The 15,878-nt window shown below is 43.0% G+C and overlaps 1 protein-coding gene and 1 long non-coding RNA gene across 4 annotated transcripts in view; one reads left to right on the top strand and one right to left on the bottom strand.

The window, feature by feature from the left end:
• Window positions 1-2,548: 2,548 nt before the first annotated feature.
• LOC129203999 (uncharacterized) lies at window positions 2,549-15,391 on the bottom strand. Its single transcript, XR_008576242.1, has 3 exons — window positions 15,255-15,391; window positions 7,109-7,243; window positions 2,549-3,776 (listed from the first exon to the last, which is right to left on the bottom strand). It is a non-coding gene; the product is annotated as an uncharacterized LOC129203999 (long non-coding RNA).
• SYNJ2 (synaptojanin 2) overlaps window positions 14,891-15,878 on the top strand; it is a 70,172-nt gene continuing 69,184 nt past the window's right edge. For 2 of the 3 annotated variants that reach the window (XM_054819138.1, XM_054819137.1), the window contains exon 1: window positions 14,891-15,599. In XM_054819138.1, the coding sequence (XP_054675113.1) occupies window positions 15,479-15,599 (121 nt within the window). In that variant the 5' untranslated portion in view covers window positions 14,891-15,478. The remainder of the gene's footprint in view (window positions 15,600-15,878) is intronic. The other variant, XM_054819139.1, reaches the window with a different exon arrangement.

The raw sequence follows: 15,878 nt of genomic DNA, 5'->3' as shown, positions 1-15,878 counted from the left end.
ATGCCGTTCAGTCCTGTTAATACATGTCAGAACAAGGATTGTACTTGTCACCCTTCCAATAAGAGTGATGCTGCCGGCTCATCAGTTCACGGTATTGCCGCCCATGTTGCCCTGCCTGGCTGCAGAACTTCCATACAGCAGTCAAATGCTACATGTAGAGCTTTGTGCATCTATCACAAAGGAAATATAATTCCCAACCACATTTTCAATTTATAATGCTTGGGTCTGTCTGTATTTGCTACACAGACCTAGTTGGGCTCCTGCAGGGTTTTTTTTTTTTTTTTTTTGCTTTTAAAAAACTTTTATTCTATTCCAATTATTTAATAGAAATTTAGTGTAAGTTTTCAATTCACTTTATGCCTACCTAGTAGTCACCATATTTAGAATACGTTCTCTTGAATTTCTTCTGAGATTTGAATGTGAGAAACTTGTGAAAATTATTTCTAAAATCCTTCTGTTTGCACCTCTATATCCCCTCCTGTTTTTAATTAGGCTAATCTTCCAGTCAAAGGAGGATATTTGACTGTTTACACAGATTCTTCTCAATAAACTTGGATTAGCTGGTTTTTTGCCTTCCCCCCCTAGCTCTTTGCACATCAGTTGTGACTTTGGGATCTTTGCTGACACAAGTTAGTAACTTTGGGATACTGAATTTAAACTGACATCATTTCTGTGTGTTATAAAGGTAAAAAAATGTTTGTCTATTTTTAATCTTCTGGGCCTTTTAATCTTTCCTAATTGGTCATGCTTTCTTAAACTCTCATAATTTTTTGCCTTCCCTTCAGATTCCAGCTAGTACACCTACTGCCTTCCTGCTGAACTTTCTGAACTCTAGGTTCTTGTCATCCACAGACTTAACTATTTGCTTCATGATAGACTTGATTAGTTTTTGAACCAGTCCTGTCAATCTGACACCAGCTTTCTCATGTTTACTGAACACTGTTCTTCCCTTACTCTGGCCTGTGGCTGTATTCTCCTGTTAAATACATTTTTGTAAGTCAGTCACACATTTTTCTGTCAGGGCTGAAGCAAGAATGTGTATCATACTATTTTCTGTTAACAGCAGACTTTTGCTACCCTTAGTTTTCCTCTTATGCTGAGGATCTTTAAAGGCTATTCACTTTTAAGAATTATTTGCTAAAAACCTTATTTTTTCTTAGCACACATTTATCAATTCAAGGTCACTTTTAATTCGCTTTGCCTTCTGTTGCAATTAAATCTCAGTAGATCCAAATCTAAAATTGTTACTCTTCACTGGTATCTTTTATCTTCTGAAATGTCATTCCCCAAACAAATATTCTGTTATTCCAAAAAACATTTTTTTCTAAAAATATTATAAGAGAGTAGAATTTTAAAGATTTAATTAATTTGCTAGCTCCAAGAGGTTTGTTAGACATTATCTCAGCAGAATAATGACAAACAGGAGGAGTATAAAAATAACAGAAAATATAGAAAGATTATGGAGACTTTAAAAAAATATTAAGTGGTTTGGTTTCTTTTGAATTGTATGTTAGTTATTTGACCTTGGATATTAACCTGTTCCCAAAGACACTCACTAAGAGCAAGGAATAGTGGACAAGTGATACATATGTATGCACGTATATAGGAACATGCAGCATCTGTGCTAGTTAAGGTTGCTGAGACAGTCCCTGTGGGCTGACAAGTCTGCGAAGAAAGGCACCAAACTGAGAAAACTGATCTGCCAAGTGGGTCAGAAACCAGGCAGGTTCTTTGACCGTCCAACAGAATTGATAGAGGGGAAGGGAGGGGCAAGGGATACAGAAAAAAGAGCATTTGTCATCAGCTTGGCTGGGGCAGTGGAAGAGCATTGCCTGAAGAGCTTGGAAAGGCAGAGAAAGTGTATGACTCTGGAAAGAAGAAAAAAAAAAAAGGTAAATGTCTCCTTTAGTGTTTTGAACTCCTTTTCAGGCTTTCCTGAAAAGATTTGCCCAAAGGTTACCAGCAATGCAAGAAGAGGCAGTGGTTAAGTTAATTTTGTTTAGCTGTTGGGTGCCTGCCAGAAATAACTACATTTTGGAACCCTTAAGCACTTTCAACATAGTATGTCTCTTATGAAAACGCCTCTGTGCTGGACTACCTAGAAAGGATGAGCTTAAGCTGTGAGGATCAGTGAAAGTTGGCCCTGATGCTTGTGTGGTGGAGTCGGTGGGCTGTGTAGTCCCATTTACATGAAGGGGTGACTGATGGAAAGGTTGTGCCTGTAAACAGGGCACTGAGATTAGGGCAGGAAAAGCACTCCAGCCCCTTCAGCTGATGCCTAAGTCCAGAGCTCCTGATGGTTTGCAATGGTAAAATTTCTGGTACCTGCGAGAAGTACCTATTAAATGGTTTGTCATAGCATCCACCCACATCCACCTGCAATTATATGATGCCTCAGTGACTAATGAATTTGATCACCCATAGGAGACTTGAAAATAGTGGGACAGCAGACTGGAGTTTACAGAACAGGGACTGTGAAGAGTATGCTCTCATTCTTTTGGTACCAAACGAGAGGATAAAGGGACTGAAAACAGGACCTTGATAAACTGAAAGGCAGGCTTTTTATTTGTGACCATTTACAGCAGAATATCTGAAGAAAATCAGTCTGTTAAAAAAACAAGTGACAGCTGTAGATGAAACTGGATGCTAAACATAATGGTACTTCTAATTCAAAAGCTAAATATTTATCGGGCTTCTTTCAGATCTGTAATTACATCAAGGTAACGAGATTTAGGTTAGTTAAGGTACTAGCTGTTGTACTTTATAGCTCTTTGTATACAAGAGGACTATGAATTATCTTAGGACAATAATAATGTTAAAATAATTAGCAAATAATATTGCTGTATCAAACACAAAACACCAACTCTTTGTAATATTTCTAACTCTAGATAGAAGTTTATCTCTTAATCCTATTAAATGAAAAGATTAAATGCATCATTATGCTTACTTCTCTGCTTTACATTTTGGGGGAAAAGTATCTCCCTGCTCCCATGTGATCCTTTGGCATTGCCTGCTCATCTAGACCTTTCCGAACCCATCAGAATTTATTACACACCTACAGCTAACGTAAATTGCTCTGTATTCACTTTGTTGGCATCTCTGAGACCCCACGTCTCCTGCTACGGCAGGAGGATGTCGTTGCTTGTATGTTCTTGCCATTCTGTACAACTGTCTGGAGGGCTTTGGCCAGGTTGTCATCCCCTTGCAATACTACCAGCACTCACACCTGTACTAGGAATCTGAAATATCTACTGGCAGAGAATCTGTCCTTTTTTTTTTTTTTTTTTAAAACCTGCTACTATAATTTCCAATGACATAATGTAAACACAGACCTTCAGAAGCCCTAAACAACAGAGCACCATGGTTTATCCAATGTTTATCTATTTATATTTTGTTATTTTTTTAATCAAATTATTTCCAAGGCAGACACAGGTTCTTTTCAAATTTGGTACATCCAATAATATAATGAGGCACCAAATTAAACTATTGCCAAAGGGGAAGATGCCACAAAAATTAAGGCCATACAGGGGTTATCTAATTGTTGACTAGTTCCTGACTAGTTGACTAGTATTTTTAAGGTCAGTAAAGACTTTGTTTAAAAACTCAACAGGTGGAAGTGAAGTGAAAAGTTAAACGTAGCATCTGTTGCAGTATAGTAGCAAAATATAAAAGAGGCTGCTTGCTGTTAGGATGGAGGTTGCTGAGGTTGACATTGTCCCAGAAGGTTCCTGTCTGATTGCACTCACAAGGACTGCGCCGCTCAGGACTCGTTATGCCTGTAAAGACAGATGAGAAATAAGGAAACTCTTAATTTGTCTTCCCTGCTTAAGTAGTGACACTTTTCTGGCTAGTTCCAAATTGCACCTACCAAACTTACAGCAAGGGTTTTTGTTTGTGGGTTCCCCCCCCCCCAAGACAAAACTTTGGGAAGGAGGTAGGTATAGAACACTTCTTCCTGAGTATGAGCATGTTTATGCTTACTTGGCAACAGATAAACTTTATTGGAGTAAGAACCAGTGCCAGTCTAGCTGCTGCTTATAAACAAAGTCTTAATGTTTGGCAGAAATGAAACAGCAAAAAACCCCAAACAAACAAACCACAATGCAAGTATTTATGAGTCTTCCAAAATTTAAACCAAATTCACAATCAGTAAGAGAAGGCTGCTATCCAAAGTGCCATAGTATAAAATAAGTCTCCAGGATGGCTGCAGGAGCTGGGATCTATTTGCACGTGGTGTAAAAACAGTGTGAGAAAAAGGCAACTTGCAGGGACTGTGGTGGTTTCAGAGGACATTGAGGGTCTGATCCTAGAACAAGAGAAGAGTTCAGAAAAGCTGTGCTTGTAGATCTGTCTGACACAGCTCCCCTCTGAATGGGCTGCTAGGTTTATAGTGTGATTATCTAGTGTTAGTATCTAATAAAAATAACTAGTGGCCTTAAGTAATTTTTAATAGTAAAATGAAACAGCCCTTCCTGAAGGAGATTGTGTGTCACAGGGAAAAAACTAAAACCCCACCAACAAGTAAACATCGTACTGGGTGGTCGCAAGGGAGCTTGCGCAGCCACCTGCAGCTGCGCAGACAGCACTGCAGAGCTGTGCGTGGTCTCTGGGCTGTTTCTTGCTGCTGTGGAGCCAGAGAGCAGCAATCGGCTCAGGTCCATTGCTGAACCCTGGCTGGCTCCAGGTGCACATGTGGCACACAGGGGTGGTGATAAACCTTTTTGCAGCATGAAGAAAAGACATACATGCACCATCACTGCCTGGTTTCCCCTCAACCCCAGGATGCAGTGACACCTTGGCTGGCCCCGTTGTGGAACCAGCTAAGATCTTACAAAGCATATTGGTCCTGCTCTGTGCCTTGCCAAAGAGGCTTTGCTAGACAGCTGATGGCCCTGAAGGTGGACAGGGGTGTGAGTGTAGCTGGCTTCTGGCACAGTGAGTAAACAGCCCTAGAAATCTGCCCCAGGACACCTCACAGTTTTTTCCTGTGGGATTCCAGCCACCGCTAAGTTAATAGGCAGCACTAGGCAACAGTTCAAGTGCAGATGATCATAAAAAAACAGATTAATAACTGTAGTCCACATGCATAGATCTGTCTCTCAAGGCAGAAGGTTGCTTAAAAATAGTCATTTTATAATGGTTTTTCTGCAGTATGTTACATCCTGGCCCATCCAGGACTTCTGTTCCTGTATCGGGGCAGCTGTGTGGCAGCTTCCAGGATTAAACTGAGTTTAGTTACACTGTCTTCTGAGAGGCATTTTTAAGCTCACAGACCATCTCTGCTTTTATTCAGGCATGCTATGAACTCTGTGCATCAGTGTTTCCATGTGGAAAAGATCTGCACCAGTTCTGGCCCTTCCACACAGTTTGCAATAAATCTCCAGGACCAGATGAAGTCTATTTCAAATTTCTGGAAGGAGTAAAGAGAGAATTCAGCTGAACTCCTACCAAAGTATACAGGGAATATTATTCAAGATAGCTACTCTGTAAGAAGAGCACAGGAAAGCTGTCATTACACCCATCTCTCTTTTAAAGACACAGGAAGCGACTGCAGGGATAACCAAGCAGTAACTCTCCCTATGCATCAGGATCACTAATAACAAAAACTAACCATCAGAAGACCAGTTGGGCAAAAAGCATCAGAGAACAAAGCAGGGAGAAGGGAGGGGTAAGGACAAAGAAGAGGAAGGGTAATGGCAGTGTCAGGAACAGAAAATGAAGTTGGTGATGAGGGCAGCAACAAAGTCAATCCAAAGAGCTAATGAAGTGGAGCTAATGAAAACAGCAGCAAACAGATATTGCATGAGGTGAACTCCAGCTTTCCCTGTCCCCTCCAAAGTTTGTTTTACATGGCACTGTAATCCTCACACCCCAGGAGCTGGCTGCCCGCCCAAATCCACAGCTTTGTTGAGCTCTTCCAGCCACACTCACACGCAACCTTTCCACCCCATCCCCCTGCTTTACCAAGCTGCTGAGATTATTTTAGCCTTTCCACACACACCAGCCTGCCCAGGTCACTGGTACTACTGGGGTACCTGAAACAGTGGCTGGTACCAAAAGCAAGGACATACCCTAGAAATAGAAGGCAGACTACAGGGAAAGATGGTTTCTCACCCCCCCTTCCACCCTGATAATGGGGAGGGGCATCAAAAATTTGGAGAAAAAAAAGGATAGTAGCCTGCAAATGAGTTTAGCTCTAATTCCTGCAACTTTTAGTCAGCAAGGCCAGCAAGCCCTAGACTAGCCTACTCACATATGTGGGCTAATCATTTTTGCTATGCAAGCCATGACTGATCCCCGGGCTATCAGGGATTGCATGAGGGCTATAGACAGTGAAATCCAAACCACCTGCACCCTTGGTGGGGAATGTATCATTCCTAATCAACCTCAAACTCCCTTAATGGTTTATATGTTAACAGTGGACACAGCACGAGTTAGAAATACAGGCAATTCTTTTTGTAAAAGCAATGCAAAAATCTTGTTTTAGTGAAGCAGAACAGGACACCTTAAAAAAAAAAAAAAGTCAAATTGTCAAAACCCAAATACTGACTAGCAAGCAGAATGAAAGCCAACCTATGTTTACTTGTACATACGTATAGGCCTTAGGAATAATATAACATACCAAAATGGTTGTTCAAATAACTTCAAACCATGGTATTTCCTCAGTCTTTCTCTTTTCCGGTCTGTTCCCCTGATTCACACACACTGTGCTATTTTGTCAGCTACTCCTTTACAGCAGCACTGACAGAGATAACACCTTGTTCTATAGTCTTCCTTTCCTTTCAGTAAAAACATATGTTATTGACTCTGCATTCACGATAAATTACGGGGCTGTGAAATAGCTTGACTCCTTACCCAGTTTGCTCTATTTTACTGGTATAGTTTTTCTTTATCCTTCTCCAGTTCATGGCTGGTGTTGTACTGAGGAACTCCATTAACTGTTCTGATTTGAACTAGTTCATAATCACTGTCTTTTCAAACTATTTGGTCTAAGTCATCTTGTCATAAAGCTGCTGAGAAGGAGAGGAACACCTGAGATTTATCACCCAATGCCATTTTTACAAGATTTTTCAAAATTTACAGAAAACAGTTCAAAAAGCCCACCAACCTTCAGTCTCCTAGGTAAATGAATATGTTCTCCTTTCTTCATATGAATGTGTTATTACACTGCCTCTTGCTCCCCTTGCTCCTTGGCTGAAACCCCTCCACAATGTGCAAATTAATGGGCAGGGCCTTCTGAAGCCTGAGGAGACATAATACCACAAATTATCTGTTTATAAAATGAAATGAGAGAAACAGGCCTAACTTGAATTTTAAAGCACCACATATGTTGTACTGGAAATAACTAAAAAGGAAAAAATGTTGACATGTGATAATAGAAGAGCAAATCTATGCATGCCACACATGTTTGGGTTGCTTTGAGAGGGTGACTGAAGACCTGGCTTTTTTCTATGTGGGTTAGCATCTGGCATACAACCAGTTGTCAATTACCAAAGGCACTAGCTAGAAAGTCTGTAACTTACAGAAGATGCAGCAAATAGATCCTGAACCTTACACCTACGGAATGTTTCCCATGGAAATATAATATGAGATACATGGAAAAATAATATGAGAAATGGAGTTCTGGGTTATATGTAAGATTTGGGAGAAATTAGCCTGCTCATCACAGAGATATAAGGCTCCTTCTTTCACTAGCTGTAGGGTGCTGATACTCGCTGCTAGATAGCTGTTGTGTTCCACCAGACCACTGGCACAGATTGCTCCTGCCACACACTGTGTTTAAAACAGTTTTAAAGACCTATGAGATCTATCTGAAGAAAAGTATGAAAAAGTAAAATGCTGATAATATGTTCATTTACACAAGATGAAATAAAAGTCAAAGAATAACAATAGACTTTTGTCCCTTGCGTTCTCCAAAGTTAGTTACTTTTTTCTTTTGGAAAGCAGTGATTTCATGTGCTTCTGTTACAAATTCATGTTTCTGAAGGTAAGCACTTAGCTTCTAAAAATCTATTAATGTCATGATTTGATTGTATTAAAGTGGTGCTCTCCAAATTCAACACTCTCTTTTTTTATTCCTTTTTTTTGTTCAAAACTTGAGTAAATCTGAAACTTTTACATGGACAGGTTGTATCCAACATTCACTGCTGTCCACAAAAAATCTTTAGTTTTGATTTAGCTTTGTGTTATGTGTGCAAGAAGAAACAGAATTGGAGTGTGAGACTATTTTATCAGTCTCCATTGTTTTTATATATGCATCTCTGTGAACACAGAACATGTGCTCATCTAACTAACAAAATCCTATTAGAAAATGCTATAACTGTGAATAACTAGCACTGAAAATAAACACAGTTAATGCACTTTATTATCCTTATGAGTGTTCAAACAACTCCCATTAATGCTCACATGCTGAAACTCCATAGAAGATATTCTCCCTTGAATGCCTGAACACTGAGGGGAGACTCTAGTTCAATAAGCTTTAAATAAATTAACATTAATTAGAGTTATATATTAGGCATGGAACTCTGTTCTCCTTGCCCTCTCTTCCCACCCCTCATTTTTAAATGCATCATTATAAGTCTCATCTGCTCTGTACGCTCCCATTTTCTGATGTGTAGTCTGTATTACCCAATAGGACAAAATAACTAAAGATTGTTGTGTTAACAGAATTAATTTGCAAGTTAATTATAGTAAGAGGGATAAGAAGTTAACATTTTCCTCAATAAATAAAGTGTACTGCACCATGAAAATTACCCAGATATATATGAAGCCCTGCTGTGACTTGACTGACTGCATTTTCTCCTCAACTTTTCCAATTTTTGTGTGACTTGGTTAGTCTAAAAACTGTAAGGTTGGTTTTTACTTGTTTTAATTATTTAGCTTTCAGGTTCATCTTCTATATCATAATCAACTTTCTGTTGTATTCTTGCCTTTTCCACCCTTGTATTCATCTGTTTCTGTCTGGCTAACAATAACATCTCAACAGGCAATGAAACTCGGAGATTCTGAACAACCAGAAAAATCCTGTTCTTCCTTCTCACAAATATGGAGCATCAACAGACTAGTTTAATTCTTATTTAAGAGTGAAGCTAGGAATGACTTTGCTGCACCAGGCAGTCTCTTCCAGTACCCTGTCTGTGAAAACAGTAGCCACTATATACTGGAGAAATACCACAACAGGCAATCTGGGATCGCCTCTCTCTGGAGTTTTCTTCATAGCTGTCTCACGGACAGGAGGAAGGCCTCTTTCACCTCATGAAAACTGTCTCCCTTGATATGGGGGAATCATGAATCGCTGCTTTCACTGTTGATGTGTGCACAATTTGTCAGAAGATAAGAAAAGCCCTATGCTCGCTGAGAAAAACTGGCATGCTGCATCTCTCTCTGTGTAGATATTAAGCTGTTCACTTTAAATTTGAACTTTCTATTTCATTAAGCATTTTGATTTTCCTGTCAGGAGTTCCAGAAAATTAGGCAAGAAGCAGTGGAAAACTGTGGCTTCCTAGTCCCTTGAACATGTGAGAGGAATACCTACAATTAATCACAAGCATGTCAGTCTGGAAGAAAGAATAAAGATTTTATCTGGTTGTCTGGTCACTATTACTGCCTAAATAAATGCCGTCTGACTAATGCTGCTCCTCTGCACATAGTTTTGGGATGAAGAAAGTTAAGCTTTAAAACAGCTGCTGTTACTGCAAATAGCCTCCTAATAAGAAAAGGCTTGTATCTGTGAATGCAGTCAATCTGCCTCTCCAGATAGATCTCTTTCATTTAGCAAGCACACAGTTAAATATAAGTGGCAGAGGAGGTGAGAATTTCCACTGACCTCCCAACAACACTTCAAACACAATTTTTCATTAGCAGCATTTATAAAACAGTTAGCACTCCACCAGAGCATTTCTCAGCCACTTCTGGTACATGTTCAGAGCTTGAATTCACAGCCCAATCTTCTGCCAATCTGGAGCTACAGCCTGTGGCCAGATAGGCCCTGACTCAGTCTGAACCTGAAGCAGTTGGCTTCCAGTCCAACTACCTTAAGCACTTGAACCTGCACTGTTAATTCACTTGAGAAGTCTCACCCAAGCAAGGAGCTCTGAGATTTAGGCTACTGATAAAGTTAGGCATATGTTTTAGTGTCCTGCTGAACTGGAAGTTCAGGTCAGCTTTATTAACTCACCCCTCTCCCTTGCAAATAATTGGTTAAAGGGTAATACTGATACAGAAATATTAGTATTAAAAGTTTCTTTTTCCTGCTGTAAGGATCACAGACCCCAGGGGCAAGGAGTAAGGGGAGCTTGTCAGGAAAGGTTGTAAACTGGAGTGGAAAGTTGAAAATATTGTCACTGGCTTAAATACAGAAGATGTGTCTGTATCACTCGTCTCGCTCATGGCAAGGTCAAATGTTCTTTGTCAAGCTCTAAATACACAAATAAAGCATACTAATTTATCACTTGTGCTTCTCATGCTTTTCAGAGTTATTTTTAAGGAAATGCTGTTGACTTTGTTGAAAAACAGTGACCTAACTCAAAGTATATCATACTGTCTCTGTAACAAAGTACCAGATGTCTTTTGCACACAAAGTTCTTTACACAGTCAAGCCAAGCATAACCAACTAGAATAGAAAGCTCTTCTCTCAATTTCACTGAGAGTGTAAGAGGTGACGTTAAAAACCCACAGCTACTCTCAGAGCAACATTTTGAGCACTTTAGCCTACAAGTGTTTCAAATGCTTCTCTGTGGCAAATTCAGCTTTAAATGTTATTCTAATATTAACTAGAAAATGTGAAAACAATAAAAGGTTTTACATATTAGCAGCAGTTACTAGTTGTTTTGAATGTCATGTGCAGGAAAAGCTGTGCAACTTTTACTGAAGTCAAAAGTTTCTCATAAAAGGCAAAAACCAAACTCTTCTCAATCACCTTCTGGGCACACACATTTCCTGAGGAATTTGTGACCACTGAGGCTGTGTGCAAGTGGCCAGAAACCTCCAGGAAATGCCATCACAGGAAATCTCTTATATTTAGTCTCAGAGCTTTAAAAAAATTACCATTGCTTCCAGTAGCATAATATTGGGGGACACAGATATTTTTTGTTTGTTTCTACTGTGTATCACCAAAGGTTTTGGTACAAGAGTCACAGATGGCAAAGATCACTCAGTAGCACATAAAGACAGACAAATAATACTACAGGGACATTCACCCATTCTATGCCCCAAAGTCTAGGATACGGGGTTCACACAGCTCTTTCCAGACAGCTAGCAGACAGCTAAGCCCAATATACCCTGCACTCCCCAGTTCTGCTAAACTCTGTTTTGTGACACCCCTGTTGCTCCTCTTCTGATGCATCTCCAAACATACAATGCCACCTGCTAAGATCAGCATGCAGGACTCTTTTTCATTAAGGCAGTTATTCAGACCCTGTAAACATCCATTACTATAGAGACCTGGGAGCAGGAGTCATTATAATGCATCGCATGCTTCAGAGGTAAACAAGGGGCTGGGGAGGGGAAGGGATTGGAAATGTGAAGCAAGCTGAATAATGACTTGGAAGAAGATAGAAGTGTTCAGAAGCTGCACTGAGGTAATTTCTGCAGCTGAGATAACAGCTGAATTTCTAATGATAGCAAAAGAACTGTGCTTAAAAATTTGTATAAACACAGTGCAGACATTATCTTCAACACAATTTATGCCACAGGTGAGTTAACAGGAACTAAACTTCAGTAGCTGAAGGCTGTATCCTACCACGGAGGCTGGCCCTCTAACATACCAGTGCTGCAATTTTGTTTGAACTGCATTTCACATAGTTCTGCAGTCAGCAAACATGAGAGCTTAAGAATTCCTCCCCTTCTGATAGGGAGAGAGAAAGATCTCCCTCCCCCTCCTCTAAAGACAGGAGCTGGAAAAGAAGTTGGAAGGAGAAAAGGAAAGCAAAGGAGCACTACTGCTGTCAAGAGATATTCCACCCCTGAAAATACTCCCACTATTCTGGGCATGCAGAATGGTAGAGATAGCCCAGCGACCTGTTGCTTCTCTCAGCTGAAGGCAGCAGAGGCAGCAGGAGATCACCTCCCACTATTTGGCTGTGGGAACATTCAGGAAGCAATGCAAAATATCTGTGACTGCTCAGAGGTGAAAAAAAGAACCAAACATGGGAGTGTGAAGAGGAGCAAAGAAACTAATATGATGAAACTATCAAGGCAGAATATTAAAGGAAAGGAAAAATCCACTGAGAAAGGAGGATGAAATAAAAAAATGTTGAGTAGTTAATGAGGGTGTATGGCCTGGGTGATAACAGATGCTGTGGAAGAGGGAATAAGTTCACCTGAGGGACTCCTCAAATGACTATAGGAACTGACCACTTTCCATGATACTCACATATAAATGCTCCAGAGCAAAACAGCTCAATTCCAAATGTCAGCTAAAAGATGATGTCGATCTCAATATTTTCCCTTAAAAATCGACTTTCATGCATTGAATCACAGTCAGTTTGGTTAAATGTAAAGATCTTGAGTGCCATAAAATAAAGCAAGGGAAACCTTTGCATACCCTTCTAATGTATCAAGCAAGGTTCCTATCTGAGCCCTCACTTTGGATGTCATTTTGTGTGAAGGAGGTTTGCAAATGGTATGGCTTTATTCACCACTCCACCATTTTCTGATAGTTACTTTCTCAGTTTTATGTTTCTAAGGTAACTGACCTGTGAAACAAAGTCTAATTAACCGACTTACTGCTTTTTCAGTAATCACAACATCACACCTTTAAAAATGCATCTTTCCATGCTGTGGGATTTTTGCAACTAGAACCCTCTGAAAAGATCTGTTTGCAACAGATTAAAAAAGACTCACTCAGAGCCACCTATGGAAGCAGTGATTCGTCATGCACGCTGTGAAAGGTTCCCAGTTTTCCACCTTCACCTGTTTTCCTCTCACATCTTCATCTCCTCATATTGATTTGAGGTGCTGAAAAAAATACTATATTTCAGCTGCACCAATCCTTTCTCTAGTATTTTGCCCAACAAATCTGATAGTAAGTTTTTTATTAACAATCCTAAATTGTGTGTTCTTGGAATTTGCAGCGAAAAGCACTAATGACAAAAATGACTAATGAGTAACAAACATGGGCAATAGAGAGTGACATACCAGTGTCCTCCAAGTGATAGTTTACTCTCATGGTGGAGTTTAAAGAGGACTGTGAAGAATCATTTCTCAAAGGCAAAGACACGCACGCACAAAAGACTGGGTTTTTTTGTGGGGTTTTTTTGTTGTTGTTATTTTTAAATACATGTGTATGATCCAGGGAAACTTTTAAAAATCATACGTGATACAGCTGTCTTATGCAGCTCTGATTGTTTAAGTGATACCTTCAGTATTTCATCTCAAGTATGCACTTTTCTCTAGGGGAAAAGGTCATGGTGAATGATGACAAAGAGATAAATGGATTCTTGGTCTGCCATTCCCATAGAATAGCTGTAAGAAAGACATGGCTTTTCTGTTTAAAATCAAGAATGGTTAATTCACACTCTAACATCCTCTAAACCCCCCAAACTTTGAGCTGTGTGCTCACTTTTTTTCATCCTAGTCACTTAATTTCTACAGTTTCTGGGTCATTTCTTTTACATTACCCAGCACTCGTTATCTCACCCTACATACTGTATCAAAAATTAGGATCAGGAGAAAAAAAAGCCCTAGGCAAACACCAATCCTACTTTCCCTACCAGATCCTTTCAAAATGCTATCTAAGAAGGCACCATAAACATACCTAAAATTAATCTCATTTTACTAGTTACAAAATAAATAAAACAGAGGTGTGTGATAGAAAAAGAGTACCTGTTTTTCAGTTTGTTTCTATCACTCTCAGTGGGGGCAGGGACTGCTATATTCCACCTGGGAGAGCACAGCGATGACTAATGTTCTCAATGTTAATATGACACAGGACAGACAGTAATAACAGATGGTAGTTTGTGTATTTTGAATTTTGCACTTTTCTCTACATATGAATGTAAAGTACAATATTGCTGTATTAAGAATTGTGCTTGATTTACCTGTATAGAAAGAGGACTATACTTTCTGCTAGAAATGACAGCAAATTTTCTCTCATCTGAACACATTAGTGTACCTGTGCCTACCTCCTCAATCCATTCCTTATGGCTGAACTCTGGAAAAAACTAGCACTTAATCCTGTCCGGTCTTAAAAGGGAATTGTGATGGGAGTCTTGCAATATCGGGGAGGGGAAGGCGCACTTTTATATGAGGGAACACTGCTTTTTAATTACTAACGTGCACCGTGCCTTTTACCCGAAACGCTTGATACACAACAGGCGGGACGGCGCTTTCTAGGCACAGCCGAAACACTGCGTGGACTCCGAGGGCAGCACCCTGCGCAAGGAGCTGCGCTACCCGGCCGTGGCAGCGGGATTCACCTCACCGCCGGCCCAGGGCGGCTGCCCCGAGAGGCAGGCCGGGGCAGCGCGGGGAGCCCGTGCGGCCGCTCCCCACAGGAGGCGGCAAGGAGGACAGCCTCTCCCACGGCAAAGCCGGGCTGCAGCCTCCGCCTGCCACGCGGGCGGAGGAAGCAATTTCGGCGCTTCGAGGCATTTCACTTATCTCGGTCCTCCTCGCTTCACGCAGCGCGGCCGCGCCGGCAGTGCGAAGGACCGCTGAGCGCTGCCGGCGAGCCGGCGAAGGACCGCTGAGCGCTGCCGGCGAGCCGTTGGTGGGCCCGCCACGCTGCCAGGGGCTCGACGCCGAGCTTCGCCTCCAGCCGCCGCGGCCCGGAGGCGCCGCCGATGGGGGGGGCGGGGAGCGGCGCCGCCGCCGGGCCGGGCTGGGCCCAGCCCGCAGCGTCCCACCGGGCGCGGCAACGCGGCGCGGCCGTTGCGGGCGGCCGCAGCCGCCGCTCCTCCCCTCCCCCGCGGGCAGGGCGGGTAGCGGCGCCCCGCCGGCGGCTTGTACCTGTTCCGGAGGAGGAGGAGCCGTAGCTGGGGAGCCAGAGGGACAAAGTTAACTCTGGAAAGTTTACAGGGAACCGTGGGTGGGAAGAGAAAGGCGGAAAAGGGAAGGTCGCTCCCGCCCCGCTGTCCGCAGCCGGGGACTCCCCGAGGAGGAGGCAGCAGCCGTGCCGCGGGGCCGCAGGGGACGGGGAGGAGCGGCAGCCGCAAACTCTCCGCTCCCTTCACCGCTGGGCGCCCCCTCACAGGCACTTGGAGGGCTGCTGAGGTGACCGGCTCCCGGGAAGAGGACACGGCCGTCCTCCTTACCCGCCTCGCTGGCCGCCCTCACCGCCGGGGAGAGGGGGGCTGCCAGGATCGGAGACCCCGCGCTCGGAGGAGCTCCCGTGGGCGTGCGGGGCTGCTGGCGGCCCCCCGAGCGCCGCGTTCCGTGCGCTTGAGGAGACGGAGGTTCGTTCGCCACCCGCGCTGGGGGTCGCATCCCCCATTCGCCGGCACCCTCTGCTCTTTCCTCCCTGCGACCAGCGGCTCCCATGGCTCTGAGCAAAGGGCTGCGGCTGCTCTGGAAGCAGGAGCCGGGGCCGAGCGCCCTGCTGGAGGCGCGCACCCGCCAGGACTGCCTGTTGCTGGAGGCCGGCACCGTGGCGGCGCTCAGTAAGTGCCCCGCGGCGGGGCGGGCCGGGCCGGGCGGCTTCCCGCGCGGTGCGTGTGTGGGAGGCTGTGGCGTGGGGAGGTGGCGCGTCTGTGGGTACGCGCCTGGTGCCTCTGTGGTGTCTGCGGGACTCGTGTGGTGCCTGCGAAGGGGTGCCGGGGTGCGATGGCCGATGCCCAGGAGGTTTGGGGCACTTTCCCCTGAGGAACAAAGAGAGAGGAAGGGGAGAGCGCAGACCTGAGCCCGTAGCGAACTCACTCACCTCACTTTAAGTCCCGGCC

The sequence above is a fragment of the Grus americana genome, chromosome 3, assembly GCF_028858705.1.
Source record: "Grus americana isolate bGruAme1 chromosome 3, bGruAme1.mat, whole genome shotgun sequence".
NCBI classification, from domain to species: domain Eukaryota; kingdom Metazoa; phylum Chordata; class Aves; order Gruiformes; family Gruidae; genus Grus; species Grus americana.
This window is presented reverse-complemented; position numbering and strand designations above follow the sequence as displayed.